Source organism: Silene latifolia, unplaced genomic scaffold (assembly GCF_048544455.1).
Source record: "Silene latifolia isolate original U9 population unplaced genomic scaffold, ASM4854445v1 scaffold_221, whole genome shotgun sequence".
Classification (NCBI taxonomy): Eukaryota; Viridiplantae; Streptophyta; class Magnoliopsida; order Caryophyllales; family Caryophyllaceae; genus Silene; species Silene latifolia.
The window spans coordinates 115,067-133,690 of record NW_027413175.1 but is presented as its reverse complement, the minus strand read 5'-3'; the positions used below and the strand labels follow the sequence as shown (position 1 = coordinate 133,690).

The window sequence follows — 18,624 nt, the reverse complement described above, 5'->3', positions numbered from 1 at the left end:
AATTAACATCTCTATATATCTAATAAACTATAAAGTTTAATAAAATTGCATGAATTTTAAATTTAATATACAATTTTATGATAATAATAATTAATACCATAAGTGTGCATATTTATACTAATTAATTATTTTATTTTAAGAAAATTGACCATCTTCTAGTGTTCTATAAATATTTAGGAAAATTACCATGCATCTTTTAGTCTCCTTTAAATTAACCATTTTAATTAATTATTTTATTTTAAGGAAATTGACCATCTTAATTAATTATTTTATTTTAAGGAAATTGACCATGTTTAGGAAAATTACCAAACTTCTATATAATTTAATTTTAACCCAAACTATATAATATTTGCATTGAGATCCCTTAATCTATCCATCACACTCTTATTGATTTTAAACTATATAGTATAATTAATTTGTATAACTTTCTTTAATTACATTGAAGTCCCTTGGTTTCTGGAATTAATATATAGTATTGATTCGTACGAAATATATGAAAATGCATATCATATATACATATAGTAAAAACTGTCTGGCCGCGATGCTTGATTAAAACATGAAAACACGAAGCTTCTTCTTAAGAAAGAAAATCATGTATCGTATATTTTTGCTCGAGACCCCCCTTAGTACACACAGTGACACAGTAGCACACCCTTGCTCCAAAAGTACCAAAAAAAAACCTACACACCCGAACTCCCCACGCACAAATCAACACCCAAACCACCGCGCCGTCCACCGTTAACCACCGCGCTGGTCGTAATCGTCGTCCATCTAACCCGATATTTAAATTGTAAGTATAATTTTAATTATAAGGGTATATTACCGTTGGATGAATGGGAAATTAGGGTTTAATTCGGGGGATTTCAAATTAGTGAAATTCGATGTATCCTTCAATCTACATTGCTTATTTTCTTTGTACTGCCCTTCAATCCTTCATTGCGTTTTTTATTTTTGTTTTCATTGTACTGCTGGCTTTCATTCTTGTCAAGTGATGTGTCATTCATTTTATGCAAATTTGATTTATTTATTGCTGGGATTTTCTGGACACGGGAAACGACACTTCTTTAAAATTGCTTTGGTGAAACTAGGTTTGTAACTTGTAACGTAAATGTTTGAATTTGGATTTGTAACTTCATGTTTGATTTTGAAAGTATAAGACATTAATGTTTGTTTTTTTCATTCACCACTTGATTTAGATGTTGGTTATGAAGGGCTTCAAATTCCCTTGATTTTAATATGTATATTGATTTTTTTTTGCCGTGTCCTAAAAAAATTGCAGTATCATTTCCCGTGTCCGTTTTCGTGCCCGTATCTGTTTTGGTGTTATCTTAGACCATGACTACCTCTATTACCAAATTACTCCCTCTATTCCGGTCATTTGTTGTCCTTTTCCATATTGAGGTGTCTCACTCATTTGTTGTCCTTTCTATTTTAAGAATGAACTTGATGTACAATTTAATCATTCACACTCAATTTGTTCCACTTGTCATTTAGTAATTGGCCCCAACCTCTTTCTTTGATCTTTGTGCCAAAAAACAAAGGACAACAATTGACCGGGACGGAGGGAGTACATAGTTGCGCATCCACCATCTCCATCCCTCTATTCCGATTCAACCATCTCCGTCAATTATCCTATTAGCCTAATACCGTCGCTCTCGCCCCTGCTCGCCACCGATCTAACATTCCCCCTCGCCTCGTCTTCAAAACGGTTGTTCAACTTGTCATTTTTTCCATCATTTTTTGTAGCTTTAGATTTATTTGGTTTGTGTATTATTGTTGCTGTATGTATACATATGCTCAGCAACAACTTCGTATTCACTATCTGACTATCAATATCATTATTATGACGCATTTGCTTATGCTGTCTATTCTTCTGCTGCCATGATAATGGTACTAATTGCAAGTTTTAATTTAATCATAGTCAACTGCTCATTACCAATAGAGCAACACCCTGGCATTGACATAGCAAGGTTTCGGGTAAAGAATAGCAACCCAAACATAGGTTATACGCTGCTTTCACCTCTTTCTAAAATCTCAGTTGTCTGAAACTGAGGGACAAAATCGCATCAAAACCGGTAGCAAATTCAACACACTTTAATCATAGTCAACTGCTCATCTTATTCCTTCTTTTTTCTTTTCTTGAGTGTGCATCCCATTCCTTCTTCAAGACTTGGTATTTCCTTTATATTTCTCTTCCTTTTCCCCCCTCTTGTAAGTTAAAATCTTGATGATGCTCATCTATGTGATGATCATACTTTCATACATTTGTCATTCAATCTTCGTATGATATGTGTTATGGGTATGTGGCTATGTGCTTGTGCATGATTTGCAATCTGAACATGCCAAGATGATTCTTCATTGGAGTATCTTATTGACTTATTCTAGTGAATCTGCTTTTGTTTCAGCCAATTGCGAGATGTAAGCAAGGGATGTTTGTATGTTACGCTTATTGTCAGTAGCATCATAATTATAAATGATTGAAGAAATGCTAGTTACTTTTGCAGTTTTAATCTCGGCCTTTTTGTTTAGAAGATTGTTTATGTTTGATGATTTGGTCAATCTGCCAACTACAATTTGATAACAAGCTCTACTTTTGTAAAGAAATATGGAGTAATAAACAATCGAGATAACTCAATATGCTCCGTGGTTCTCTTTTATACTCCCTCCCGTTCACTGGAATTGCAACATTAGTTGAATATTTGTGAGTAGTATTTTTAATGAAATGTCGCAATTCCAGTTCTGCTGGAGGGAGTATTTACTTTGATGCGAAACAAAAATTAACCCGTTATGGCGTCCTATGAATCCCAGGTCTTTGGTTTTATATACTCCTTACTAAAGGGTGGTTGCGGTTGTTGGAAGTGAAGCAATTTATTTCACATTGCTGATGAGTATTGGGTTTCAAACATGGCTTATCCTAGATTTTTATGGGATGTTGCCAAGAAATGTTTTACTGCTGGCCTTGTAGGCTTGGCTGTTTCTGACCGTTTTGGGTGTGTCACTCACATTCGTGGATATTCCATGTCTCCAACATTGAATCCTTCAAATAGTAGCTTCACTGGTAAGGTGCTATGGTATGATGAATCATGAATGCTGTGATTATAAGAAATAGTTTTGCCTTCCAGCCAAGGATGATTTACCCTCTTCTTTTATTTCTATTCTGCAGATTATGTTTTAGTTGAAAAGATTTGCCTTCGGAGATATAGCTTTTCGCATGGTGATGTGATAGTTCTCTCGTGAGTTTCTTGTATGACTTTTGTATTTGTTGTTGGAAAATATCAAGAGATGCTGATATTGTTATGGCGCGACCCCTACAACCTGTCTCTCATGTTTAATCTGTCACATGGTTAGAGTTGTAGCAAAAAATTTCTCATGCAACCTAATTTAAAAGTAATTTGTAAATAATTAGGATTTGTTTGGGGGGAGGGGGTTGGTAAGTGTAGAACTTTGGAATGCTGATTGTTTCATCTGTTTTGCTAATTATTACTCCGTTATGAGTTGAAGAACAAGATTGCAAGTTCATCAACTAAAATATCAAATGATTTGGGCTCCAACTCTCTTGATCATGTTCAAATCTATGTTACAGTGGATGCAAGTCTGAGAGTTGCACACAACTATCTGGTGTTATTGTTCATGTTTTGGGCCTAAAATTAAGTGTAAGAGTAGTGTATTGTCGTGTTGTTTCAACAGTCAACACCAACATTGTCAAAGTGAGGTGTTGAAGGAACATAGTTTCAACTGTGATATCTTGTTCCATCCAATGCTTTGCTAAATTGTAACACTTTCTTTCGTGGAAACCCTATAGGTCTCCAACTAACCACAAGGAGAAAAATGTGAAGAGGATCATTGCTTTGCCTGGTGATTGGCTCAAACTGCCTGATATGCATGATACAGTGAAGATTCCTGCTGGCCATTGTTGGGTGGAGGGAGACAATTCAGCAGCCAGTATGGATTCAAGATATTTTGGTCCAGTATGTATTCTCTGATTGTAGTTTATTGTTACTCGGTGCTTTATTATTTTGCTTCGTATACACTTTTATTCCATCATTCTACTTCTTTGTTTACCCACTTCTCATTGATGGTTATATATTACAGGTTCATAGTTGTCCACCCTAGCTCACTTTAGGATTAAAGCTTCATTGGTGGTGTAGTTGTAATAGCCTAATGTGGCCTGGAAGTAATATATATGGCCTGATATATGGTCACGAAGCCATTCTGTTCATTCTAACATTTCCTTTTCTTTTTCAAACGGCAGAAAATTTTCTGAGAACTACTCGTATTAGTGTTTGGGCCATTTAAGGCATATGTTGTGACCAATTTGAGATGTTCCCCAATGTTGTGGCTCTGAATGCTTGAACCTAGTAGAAATCCTGACGTTCCCATGGAGTTGCTGTTTTTATCATCATACATATAAGGACATTGACATAATTGTTGAACCTCCAACTATTTTATGCAAATGAGAGATCTACAACTAGAAGTACCGAGCTAAGATTTGTGCTTTTATGCATCAGCCTGCCAAAACCCATGATGTGCAGATAAGGCGATGATTCTTCTGATATTATTTTCTTCACAGATTGTTGTGTAGGACACCACTAATTATCTGCTAAATATGTTAGTTATGATTATAAAATATATCATGATGTCTGAATATCATGATGTCTGAATAATAAGTAAATAGGAGTACTAAACAAACCCTAATATTTTTGGGCAATTCTTCTTTTGAGGCAGTCTCATAGTCTCATGTAATAAATCTGCTCTCTAGTAGAGTTTTAATATTTTTCCCTTCCCTTTTCTGACGATCAGTTGTGCTCCCCAGCCCTTGAACCCCAACAGTGAGAACCTTCAAGAATATTGTTCTCATTTACAGTGGATGGCAGTTTATCTCGATAGATAATCAGGATTACCCTAATCAAACTAAAATTTTCGGTATTGAATGATCTTTCTATGTTTTTTCTAAGATTGTCTCAAGTAAAATTTACATTTCTCTTGCAGGTTCCCCTGGGTTTAGCCCAAGGTAGAGTCACACACATTCTGTGGCCGCCTCAGCGAATAGGTAAAGTGGAATCACAAGTTCCTAAAGAACGGCTTTCACGGTTCTGAGTAGGCAAGCGCTGAAAACAATTGCTGCTCTTGCCGAGGTTTCAAATCCACCTTTTGTGCATTTCTGTTGAACTCCACAATTTTGACAGCAGTTAGTATTGTAGTTGTGCCTAAGACCATGAGGTTAGATATTGGCTTAAGGTTTACTTATCACAGTTTAGTTGCTGTTTCATTATGCAGTATGTAGTGAGCGATCATAAATGTGAAACACTAGTTGCGGTTGCTAACTTGTTTAGACGGTGAAGTTATTGAAATGGTGGTGGTATTCAACTATTGGACTTGATTTTGAAACTTGTCAGTATCCATGTTGAAGTGCCAAACGCTTGAATGAATCTTCAACAACATATTTGAATCTTATTAAGCTGCTTTAATTATGGTCTTACCCTTGATAACGAGATTTTTTTTTTTTTTATGAAAGTAAAAGATACTCCGCAGTAAAGCATTCATAAATTTTATATCCGAGTACAAATTTTCTACCAAGTAAAAACTCGTAAACGTTTTTGAATTTTTACCTTTCACCAATGAATTTAATTTAGACAAGAAGAAATGATTTTTGAATCAATTCAACGACCATCTCACATCAATCAAGTACCCCAACCCAAGATTAGTTTAATGAGCAAAGCCATCAATCTTGCGCTTAGACACTTGCAAATGGATCATTTGAATCACATCTTTGGTTAACTACTAGGTAGCACGAACACTTCTCTTAAGCACCCGTCCTGTATCGGACACCGACACTCCTCGGACACATGCCGAAACGTGTCGGACGCCTATAAAGCCGCGTCTAACTTTCAACATTTATTTGGGCACGTGTCCATGGTATTTGGGCCGTGTCCGACGCGTGTCTATAACATTTGGACATCATTTGGGGTGAATGATGTTCTTTAGACGGGAAATGAGCTGTTGAAATAGCTTGATTAGAAGATGGGTTTTGATGGAAAATGAAAATGAGTTATAATCATGGATAAGTTTTAACTTTACTTATTTAAATTTAATATCAAATACTTTTATAAAAATAAAATCGAATGTTTATAACTATAAAATATATATTTTATTAAATTTATATAACGTGTCCCGTGTCCTAAATTTCATGGGATGCCGTGTCACGTGTCCGTCTCCTAACTTTTAGGTTAGGTCAAAAAGTTCACTTTGGGTTAGAATGTGGTTTGAAAGATACCACTCTCTCCATCACAATAAATTGTTTACTTTTGGTTTTGAAGTCAATGTCAATGCAAACGAATAAAGAAGTACTTTATAGAACTTCGCATAGGAAGGTGAATACCAGAAATAGAAACGTGAATAAATGACTAGACACTCTAAAAGGAAAATGTAAACAATTCATCCGAACGAATAAGGTATTTCAAATAACTACTTTTAGATCATTTCAAGTAGCGCTATATCTAGATTGGTTATTCGAGGTTAATCATATTAATTTTAAGGCCATCTTTAAATCGTACTTTGCGGTTAGATCATATTTGAGAGAGACCCGTTAGAATTTAATGAGTTTGTCAATATGGATCTTAAGCGTTTATGTTGAATCACAGTTTATGTTGAAGTGCCATGTTTATGAATCTTCAACAACATATTTGAATCACAACATTTTTTAGATCTTCAACAACATATTTGAATCACAGTTTATGTTGAAGTGTCAAACGCTTGAATGAATCTTCAACAACATATCTTACTGTATTATTTTTTTCGAACCCCAAGGTCCAACCTACTTGATATACGCAATTGACCACGCATTCACGCAATGACGCAATAGTGCATTTACGATTCACAATTTATTTTCTCTGTATTTTAATTTATGAGGCTCCTTTACTATTCTTTGTTTATTTTTTCTCCTTCCTTTTTCTATGAGCCTCATATAATTTGTCGAGGCTTGTTACTCTAGACTAGATGTGATATTGTTTTTTCCGAAGCGTTGATATTAATTATCCGACTAAACTCAACTATCACAAAAAGTGGTGCCTAGAATACAATCTCGACACAATATAACTTAAGTGGCTCATTGAGAAATAATTCCAAATAGTTACAAATAAGCTCATTACGTACATAATTATTTAAGCAGTACAATATCGATAAAATCTCAAAATTCATGATTTATTGATAGAAATATCATGCAAGTATTACCAAAAGGTAGTGGTAAAGGGGTAAGGTAAACCGGGTAAAGAGGTATAAATATATAATTGTCAACTTCAAATATACTACTCCCTCCGTTGTCCCGGTTAATTGTTATCCTATGGCTTTGGCACAAAGAACAATGAATGAGGAGAGGGTCAATTATAAGATGATAAGTGGACTAAAATGAGGGTGAAGGATCAAATTGCTCATCAAATGTAATCCTCAAATAGAAAGGACAACAATTTACTCAATATCTATCTATATTATTAAAGGAAGCTTTTTACGAGCGATTATAGAGACTCCAAGATTTACAAAATACGTATAATAAAGGATATACAATAACAAATAATTTAAATCTAAACAACTCAAATCAGACTCCAAGATTTACAAAATACATATAATAAAGGATATACAATAACAAATAATTTAAATCTAAACAACTCACATCAAATTAAAAGATAGAGTTTGTAGGAATTATCGAACAAAAGGAAGCTTTTCCGAGCGATTATAGAGACTTCAAGATTTAGAAATTACGTATAATAAAGGATATACAATAACAAATAATTTAAATCTAAACAACTCAAATCAAATTAAAAGATAGAGTCTGTAGGAATTACCGAACAAAAAGAAGTCTAATATGACTCAAATATATTTCATAACACCTACCTCCAAATGTTATATATACTCCATGCCATAAACCATTTGACTTCATCTATTGTTTTTCTACGCAAGTTTTTTTATTTGTTCATAGTATTACGATAATGATTGCTGATTTCTTTCTTTCTTTGTTTTTTTTTCCTTTTTTGCGGCCCGTATCTAACTCATACAATAATGCTAATCTCATTACGTATGAAGGTATTGTCATGGCCTTAGCCCTCATGATATGGTATGAATTCCGTTTATTTAGCTTCAAACGATATATTATCTACTTCAATATACTCCTTTATTTTATTTGCTTATGGGATGTATGCATATCAATAATCTTCTTCGGTATTGTAGGACATAATATGAAGATTCAAATACGAGGATCAATTTTAGGAGCTTCAACCGAAGGGAGCACCGAGACCGGGTTAGTCTCCAAACTACAATTTCTTTGGTGTTTTTATAGTATTTTACTTACTCTTCTTTTAAATTGCGTTTCAATACTCCAAAGAGTTTGGTAATATTAGCATAATTCACATATTTACGTAATTGAAAAAGTGGTAGTATTGTCCTCAAAGATTATTCAGTTAGTTTGCCAAATATTTTTTTATATAATCAGCTACCTTATCAGTTTAGGCCTTTGTATGCATTATTATTTTAACCTTTGTAGTGTTAATGGTGTGCTTATTGAATATTGCTATACAAAGAGTTCACCGGTGCACTCAAAAGGCGTGCATATGATGGATACTAATTCATTACGAAAGATTTAGTGTTTATTCCATGCCATTAATTTCGATTTCATAACTATCATGCTGTGTCTATCTTCGAAATTCTAAAGATTACTTTTTTATTGCCTTCTACATGATGAAATAACAGGTATGGAGTTAATTCACACAATGCATCTTCCATGTTACCATGCATATAGATGTGTGTGGTCGGATATGCCAGCTCTGACCGCAAGGCTATACGTTTTGATTCGTTATTATTATAATAAAGCCTTCGTATTTTTTTCTTAAAAAAATATATATATAGGTACTCTTACGAATTAACCTTTTATTATTGATACTACTAACCAATGAAGTAGGCTAAAAACGGAGTAATGATGATCCAAATTTACGAAAAAAATTATAATTGTAAAATTTAAGTTACTTTCTTGTTTTGACTTTTTATTGCTCGAAATTTATCAACTATTCTAACATATGTAATTGTATACATGTCTTTTATCCCAGCATTTATTGATGTCTCATATTGTTAAGAAACCTAAATAGGATTCGTCGATTTTATTCATGGTACGTCTTCTAACTTTCTTAGCGCATTTGTATTATTTACTAATTAAAATATTTTATGTTCTATTTGATAGGTCTGAGAGAGGTTTTGTTTTCGAATGGGTGTGCGTCAAATAATACTGAAGAGCTAATACTCACTTTTTTCACCATCTTGCATATTATCGTAAACTATCTTTAAATTGTTATTTTTTTAAAATTTTAACTTTTAATTATGTAATAACTCTTCATCTAATCAAATACATACGATCCTTGCTTACATCACCTACAAAAGCAAAGAAATCATTAGTATACATTTGCATTCAGTGGTGGAGCGATTGCGTGGGGGTGACCGCTCTGCTAACGTTTGAAAATCTCGAAATTGGAGTTAAAATTATCGAATTTTTTTGAAGTCCCCTTATAATATTGCCCTTTCTCCCCTGCCGGAAATTTTCGCCCCCGCTGACTTAAAATTCTGGCTATCTAAATCCATTGGGTATCTAAATCAATTCCAAAAGACTCCAACCAAACATTGGAATGGAGCAAATCTATTCCAATCCATTCCAAGAGAGCCAATCAAACACCCCTTAATTCTTAACTATAGAATAATAGTAAGTATAGAATAGGCGTACAAATATCTAAATTTACCTTCCTATATACTCTTTCGTTTTTGTCATTTATTTACCTTTGGTTTTAACAGAAAACCAAAGAAAAGGAGGAGCATTTGTGATGATTGTGTAGTAGTAGATAAGATGTGGACATAATAAATGTAGATAATCAAATAGCCCATAAAAAATTCACCTAATATAGAAAGATAAACAAATGAATGACACAGAGAGTATGGATAAATGGAAGGGATTCATACTTCTTAATACAAGCTTACTAACCTTACCTGTATTAATAAAATACGGCATTGATAGATTTGCAATATAATTAATTGATCAGGACATTATTACTCCTATCATGACTCAGGAGACTCAGGAGTAGAACACTCCACGTCCACAACACACAGTTTCGGTCATACTAGCATTTCACGTTACTGCATCATTCACGATAGAACATTACAGATAGGCCCGTGCATCGCACGGACATTAAATCTAGTATATATATATAAAAGAAGCTTTTTTCGAAGCACGTGATAGTTTCCAAGTTTCTCAAAACACGTATACTTATAAAATAATTTAGATGACATTTAGATAGAGATTTACATTTTATAAAAGTATCTATACAACTATATGGTAGTTTCCAACAATAAGATAAACCGGTGAGAACAATATAATATAATAATGAGTTATAGAATTTTACGTAACCGGAAACTAAATAAACGTGAGGATAGAGTCCAGAATATGCACAATACTATTACTCAGGGCAATGTATATATACGGTCATGTCATGCAGTCAAGCTATTCATATGCTTTTTTATTTTTATTGGTGTTAGTCAGTACATAGGACTTTATTTAGTTATTTGTTCGTTTTTATAAGTTCTAAAATTAATTTAACTATTCTTACGTAGGGATACAAATTTATAAAAGGGTTGATTAAGGATGAATCAAGTTCTCGCACCACAATTACTACAGATAAAGGCACATGTTCGACATTTATTTACATTTATTTATGATTTATAATTTCGGGAGTACCTTGCTTTCATATTGTATTTGTAGACATATAATAACTCTTCATCTAGAATGTATGTACGTATACTTTTTCGAGATTTTTAATTACATCGTTATATTACTGTGTATATTTAATGATTGGAATTAATGATTTTGCTTCTCCTTTTGCTAGATGACAATAATTTATATACAACTTTATTCAATTGTCAATTTGTGTTTAGAGAAAATACAATATGCCTATGTTTTTCATGTTTCTGTTATTTGTCAATTTGTATACATGTTTCATATTACTTTTCTTATATATCTATGTTTTGTTTGAACTAACAAGGTTTTCGGTGATGCAAGAAGACTGACTACAAGAGTATAGAGAAATTTGGTTCATCAGAGATTGAAGTCCAGATGTGTAACTTTATAACTTTGGTTGATAATTCCCTTTTGGATTTGTTTTAGAACAAATATGTAAAGTGAGTTCTTGGTTCTTCATTAATTGGATTGGATCTGAAATCTCAACAATTAGTTTAACTTTTTGATGATATATGGCCTCCACTTCTCATTTGTATGCTATTATCTTTGGTTTCAAAAAATACTTGACTACAAAAAATTATTAAAAATAGTGATGGAGAATGGGTAATTTGAAAGTTCACTATTTTACTTACCCAAAACAAAACCAATAAGTCTCTCTTGTGACGGGTATATCCGTCACAAACTTGTAACAGGTCAAATATCTCATACTCTTATAGATAAGACAAGTCTAGGGAAAAACAAAGTATTTATCTTTATCTACTAAGTGGGTAATATTTGACCCGTCACAAGTTTGTGACGGATATGTCCGAGAATTTGCGAAACAAAGCAGCCAAATTTATTTGAAAAAAACAATTAAGACGAAAAGAGGGACCAAACCTTATTCAAATGGGGTGTTCTTACAATTTTATGCAAATATATAGTCTTATTGAAGGAAATGTAGATTCATATACATGTTAACATACTCTTATATGTCTAAATAATTTGTCATAAAATTGAAACGGATCTTATGCATGCAAACAATAATATAAATAGAGGAGAAATCATGTCCTTACAAAATGGATTTCGGCTATTAGGGCACAAGAGAGATCACCTATCTCTTCTTGTTCTTGAGCTATTCCAATGGAAGAACAAAGATCTAAGTGTAAGATCTCTCCCTATGCTTAATACCCAAGGCTTCTCTTAATTAAATCAATATTACAAATACTAGTTATAATATTAATCAAGGTAGAAAAATGGAACCAAAATATTTATAAACTCTTATACTATTTCGGTTTTTAGAGAGATAAAAGGGAGGATTTTAATTCTCTCTAAAACTATATTTTGGATGATGAGTGGAATGAATTAATTTCTAACACATTTTAGAGTAATAGGTAAAATAAAAATGAAAAACCAATGATGGTTTTTCACATCAAAAACCGGGTGGTAGGGGGGGCTTTTGGGTGAGCCAATGCATGAAATGGTTTGTCTTCACAATGCACCATAGGCTTGCATGGCTACTAAAGCAAAACAATCATTGTGTTTAGCTACTAATTAAACAATTAATTAGCTTAAAAGCCCCTCCTATTTTCGGCACCTTTAGCTAATATGGATTCCATATTAATTTTGTCAATTGTCAATATGTTACATGTCACATGTCACATATATTTGTTATGTACTTTTAACATATTAAAAATCAACGTATTAATAGAAATACGTCACATACAAAATCGACTTAGTAATATCATAATTACTTGTGCCAAAATATTTTACCAATTTATAAATCACAACTGATTGTATTTATAACAATTCATTCAATTTAATTGTTTCATTAAACAATTATTTCATCCGAGTAATGATACAATTTAATTACTCAGACCGTATCTTATTAAATCACATTTCAATATGATACGTAAATTTTACTTCCAAAATCGTCCGTCAATTTTCTAGTAATTTAATTAACTCGTAACATTATACGATTAATTAAATAATCAATTAAGAGTATTGCCCTTTAGGTATGACCTAGGGGGTCAACTGATCACCACCGTCACACGACAATAATGTCAAACTCTAGTCACCAATCATTACCGATATATGTTGACCAGTTGACAACATAATATTACTTCCCAATTGTATTCATTTTAATGAGACTTAAACATGTGATCATCATGATCAACAGTCGTGATCGCATTATTGTCGGAGGACACATATTCCAACAATCTCCCACTTGTCCTCGACAAGTGTGCGTCACCAATTCTCTTGTCCTATTACTATCTCCCACTCAATGCAAGGTGTCTTTCAGGTCGTACTTGCAAGTGATCATATCGAGAGTGGTTTCCTCGATCTGGAGAATAACTGATTGACCGGATTTATCCACTCTGGATGCCATCCGAGCGTGGCCACGCATTTCCAGTTCATTACTCCTCGAGTGGCCCTGAGATATTGTTATAACCCTGACAAGGGGTGGACAATTCCTATCGCACTCATTCCCTTCGACTAGCCACAGCCATCATAACCCAAAATATGCCCATTTGACCCCATTTACGAAGGTCGTAGTAACACAAATCAAAGTTAATCTGAAACTGTGCCATCTTAGGAGAATAGTCTTTAGTCAAAAGAATCGACTCATTCGAATACTATAGTAGCTCTCGCCACGACCAGGCTATATAAATTTGCCAGAACTCTATAAGCGGTCATAAGGCCCGACAAAATGTTCCTAACAGTCTGCCTATGTGATCGACTAGTCATCTCACATGACTGTATGGCACTTGAACTTGCCATCAATCGCCTCACACTCTAGTCACTTCGAGACGTCACCTCATATAAGTAACTATGGGCAAAAAAATGTTAATCCATGTTCACTTTAACGGGGTTCAATTGTCTCCACAACCCGTTTGGATATAACAATGTACCAAGTGAGTTAATAATAACTCAAACGACAAATGTCGACATCACACTCGGGTAGTCAATATCATATTACAACCTTGTGATGTTTATCATAAGTGTAAACACTTATTGATTGCAATAGAAGTTTAACATCCCATGTGTCCATGTGTTCAAACTTCTTGCACTTGCAATTTCCTTCACATTCATGTTCTCATAGCATGAATCTTACCAAGTACACATTAAGGTTCTTGACCTTGGTTTTGGTTCTTTAACTTGAAAGAACTTTCTCATCGCTCATCTCATAACAAACGAATTTGCGATGAATAATATAACTTGTACCGATCAAGTATTCCATCCACACACAATGCACTAGGTATATGTTTTGTAGAATCTTGTAACAATTGACAAGATTATTAGCTTAGTACTTCTCACAAGTCCTAGCTTTATTAGGAAAGATTGTTTTGAATAACCTCTTATTTAACCAAGTATCTTTCCAAAACTTCTCATTTCTCTTTCTGGGCTTGAAAGATTTGGGATTCTCATAAATCCTCATATGTGCTCGGATTTTCTACAATATGTGCAAACTCTTGACACACAATAGAACATCCGTCAATCACTGAAATCGCTCATCGGATTCTACTCGAGAATTCATGACGCTTCTATTATGGCTCACCAAGTCAATCATCATGCTCTTATGCATATGATTCATAATTGGACATGTACATGATTATTCTAATGGCGGAAACATTAGTTACTAATAATCATGAGATCAACCGTTCTCGGTTCAATGAACTACCATGATTTGCTAATGGTAATCCCATTTTTCATTCATATGAATAACCTATGTAAATGTTGATACGATGTGTATCTCTTTAATACTAATCCAACATCTCATGATGTAATTGGATTCATCATTGTCCATTTTCATCCCGAATTGAAAACTCAAAAGCTTCTTTATGAAAGAAGATATTAGCTCGTCATTCTTTAATGAGTAATGAGTTTTATACATTCAAGGATGATAGCTCCCACTAAATTCTATGTCTTCACATGAGAATTTCCTAACTCCCACTCAATTCTACATATTTCGAAATTGACTTCTTAATCGAAATTTGTCAAGAATATAAATATAAATCGCTTTGCCAAGTTACTAGGATAAAACCATATATGTTCCCATCATATCCTTTCAAAATGCCTATTTTGAAGTGGTCTCATCTCAACCTTACGAAAAGAGATTTTAAATCTCTAACACACTCATGTCATAATGATGTGTAGCAATGTCATTATTCAAATACAAATAATATTTAGAATAGGTCCTTTGGAATACCCTTTCGGAAGGAGGTTTAACCATTTCATAGCGAGGTTAAACAATGACATTTGCGTGGTTAAAAACGTTGGCTATTGAAGATATCGGAATATCAATCTTTGCAACTTGATCATAACTAGTATGTTACTATGATTCATTTAGGCTCTTAAGTAAAACTCATGATTGAAACTATTGGTCAAATGATTCATAACCTTAGTCAAAAGCTTGTTAAGACTTTACATTAGTCATTTTTCTTCCAAAACTTCTTTTGGTCTCCTCGTGTAGTTATCTTGAGAATAAACTCTTATGATTACTTCACTTGGTCTCTTAAGTCATTTAGAACTAACTTGAGACTATAGATCTCATCTATTTGGTATACTATGTAAATAGATATACCTTCATTCAAATCATTCTCTCTTGCGTAGATCTTCATTTACACAAGTACACAATTATATCTTGCCTTGTGTGTTGTGTCCTCATTTTTCTCCCACTCTATCTTTAGAATGAATACACTAAGCATTCAAAGATAGCATATGAGACACATATTAATGATGTTGAAGTATAAGGAGGACTACCTCATAGGTTGACTAATTGTTATTGATTTCATATGTGTACTTGGTGGTTGACATACCTTTAAGAGAGTTCATAGACTCAAAGTCACTTTATAAATGATCATACACAAGCCTTAAGCATGTGGACATATAATGAAACCCGTCATTATAATTGTCTATTAGATCACTTTTAGTGAATAATCTTATGTTTCAAAACGCAAGCATTTAAAGATGAATTTTAGAACATTAAAAGGATAAATGATAAAACGGGTGACTTGGGTTGCAAACCAAGTCACTATCATCCAAAATACAACTCATTATCCAAAATACTTTTCCATGTCGAACACGGAAATTTAAAGTTCTAGAATCCAAAACATAACTTAAAATAAGACAATGAAAAATAAAGCTCCATAAAAGCTATCCTTAGCTTCTCCATGGTTTCTCATGCTTGTTTTTCTTTTCCCTTGTCTTTGCTTGGTGGAGGCCCTATTTACAATAAAAAGGAGATACATTATCACAACTTTGCATCATAATACCATAGTTGAATTTAGAAACATAAAAGAAGGTTAGTCATTTACCTCTTTGGAGTGATCTTTCCAGCTTTGATATCACCAAGGTATTTGGAACAATTCCTCTTCCAATGTCCCATGCCATTACAATAATGGCATTTGTCAAGAGGACCCTTCTTGACTTTGGAGGTGCTAGCTTCACAAGACTTAGCTTTGGTGAATGTGGGAGCTTGCTTTTTACCCTTTCTCCCATTCTTCTTGAACTTCCCCTTACTCTTTGTGCTTATGTTAAGCACATCCTTGGGAGGGTTCACATTTAACCCCATGTCCCTCTCGGCTTGCACAAGTAACTTGTGCAACTCCTCAAGAGACACGTCCTTGTCTTGCATGTTGAAATTCACCCGGAATTGCACATATGCCTTGACCTTAGACAAGGAGTGTAGAATCCTATCTACGATGAGTTCTTTGGGGATTTCAACCTTTTGAATTTTCAAGGTCTCGACAAGCTCCATGAGTTTGAGCACATGAGGGCTAACCTTTTGGCCCTCTTTGAAGTCGAGATCAAAGAATGCCGCGGCCGCCTCATATTGGACGATCCGCGGAGTTTGTGAAAACATGGTCACAAGTTTGGAGTAAATCTCATTAGCATTGCCCATTTTGAAGGCTCTCCTTTGGAGTTCCGCCTCCATCGCAAATATTAAGACATTTTTCATTGCAGCGGACTCCTTTTGGTAAGCCTCATAGGCTTCCCTAGTGGCCGCGGTGGACCTAGTGGAGGGCTCGGGTGGAGAGGCCTCGGTAAGGTAACGAAGCTTGTCGTCACCCTCGGCGGCTAATTTGAGTTGGGCATCCCACTCGGAGAAATTTGACCCATTCTTTTCAAGTTTACATCGATCCATAAAGGATCGGAGCCAAGATGAAGTAGCGAGTGGTGTAGCATTAGGAGTTGGTGTTGATGTTGCCATTTGTTATGAAAAAGAAGTGGTCTACAAAACAAAATATAAGGAGTAAAACAATTGTCGTTTTAATTATACTCGTAAAAATGTATGATTTAAACAAGTTTTACGCATTTTTCTAGTGACCTCTACCCAACTAGATAAATGATTCCAAGACCCAAATTCATATCGACTTAGGCACGGTGGGGCCGATACATCCTTCATCAATATAACTCGGTGGATTAACGTTTAATCGATTCTACTTTTAGAACTCTTGGTCGATAATATTACATTAACAATTATCTATAGCCCAAAACATATCGACAAGGGCACGGTGGGCCGATACATCCCTTATCAAATACTTTTGTTGAGTTCAATCCAAATTTCGAATAAATGTGTCCATGATCCAAACCCACATTAACTTGGGCACGGTGTGGCCGATACATCCCTCATCAACATGAATTCGGTGGATTAACATTCATCACCCACTTCCCCTACGTAACAAGGTTTGTACCCCGGTGGGGCCGAGCGCACTCCCTCGCGAAATAGGTTTTCATGGTTTCTACTATTTGGTAAGGCTATGTCTCAATTGATAGTTTTAGCGAGAGGTCATGTCAATTTATTATCTATCACGTTTTAAGTGAACTAAAGCGTTGAACTACGATAATTCTAATTGACACGGTCGAAAAACTCGATAAAAGACAATGCATGTTTAGTTATGGCGATTTAGCGATGCATGTGACATAAAATAAAATGCAAGCATAAAAGTAAATAAATCCTAGTATGGCCTTTCCTAAAATAGAAAAACTATTAATCTATTACATATTCGGAAACCAACTCCATTGGTCCCTTGAACTTCGGTTGTGGCACGCATCTCGAGGTAACACCGTCTTTATGTATCGCCATTCTTGAAGAAATCCGTCTTTGGGAACTCCTAAATGAATAAAATTACATAATAAATTACATAATTTCCTATTATACATTTGTAACTAAAATAAAATAAATCTATTAAATTACAAAACGGTGATACGAGATCACAATAAAAATTACAACCGAATCGATATTCCCATACATTTCGGGAAATACCAATTAAAATCTAAGGCCATACTAAGTAAAATTACATAATTCAAAATTACATAAATTAAAATTATGACAATCATAAAGAAAAATGCAGCATTATAATATGTATGAACATGCTCAATTTTTATGCTAAATCGCCTTTAATTAGCCAATATCATATATTACTCGGTTTTTACGGATTTGCGTGATTTCAACATTTTATAATCACAAAAATACATAAACTCATATTTATGCATAAGTTAATTACCCTAACCTCTTAGGACTCAAAATATAGTCTTCACTAATAATTTTGACCATAATTAACTTTTATTTACAAAATTGTTCATAAATGGACCAAAATTACAAAAATAAGCTATTAAACTTCAAATAAATCACAAAATTTCAAATAAATTCAAAATTCAAAATTTAAATTCATGAACATTCTGGAAAAATCCATGACACTCATAATGTTCAAAATCTTAGGTTAAAAATTTCGAAAAATTTCCGGAAAAACAATGTTGCGGTTTATCGATATTTAATAAAATAATCATAAAAACATGGAAAAAATATTTTCATTAACTTTTCAATTTTAGATCTGAAAAATACAATAAAATGCAACATTAGACGTTTTTCCTAAGTCATA

The 18,624-nt window shown here is 33.8% G+C and overlaps 1 protein-coding gene across 1 annotated transcript; it reads left to right on the top strand.

The window, feature by feature from the left end:
- The first annotated feature begins 625 nt into the window (after positions 1–625).
- LOC141638868 (uncharacterized) lies at positions 626–5,388 on the top strand. The gene is made up of 5 exons (XM_074448057.1): positions 626–790; positions 2,809–3,058; positions 3,164–3,233; positions 3,803–3,968; positions 4,990–5,388. The coding sequence occupies exons 2-5, from the start codon at positions 2,905–2,907 to the stop codon at positions 5,095–5,097; spliced, it is 498 nt and encodes a 165-aa protein (XP_074304158.1). The 5' UTR covers positions 626–790; positions 2,809–2,904; the 3' UTR covers positions 5,098–5,388.
- The last annotated feature ends 13,236 nt before the right edge of the window (positions 5,389–18,624 follow it).

What these genes read in the sequence shown, in the direction of transcription:
- LOC141638868 (XM_074448057.1), top strand. Translation starts at nt 2,905, where the DNA reads ATGGCTTATCCTAGATTTTTATGGGATGTTGCCAAGAAATGTTTTACT. An exon ending in GGTGATGTGATAGTTCTCTC is followed by an intron (nt 3,234 to 3,802) that starts GTGAGTTTCTTG and finishes GAAACCCTATAG; the next exon opens with GTCTCCAACTAACCACAAGG. An exon ending in ATTCAAGATATTTTGGTCCA is followed by an intron (nt 3,969 to 4,989) that starts GTATGTATTCTC and finishes TTTCTCTTGCAG; the next exon opens with GTTCCCCTGGGTTTAGCCCA.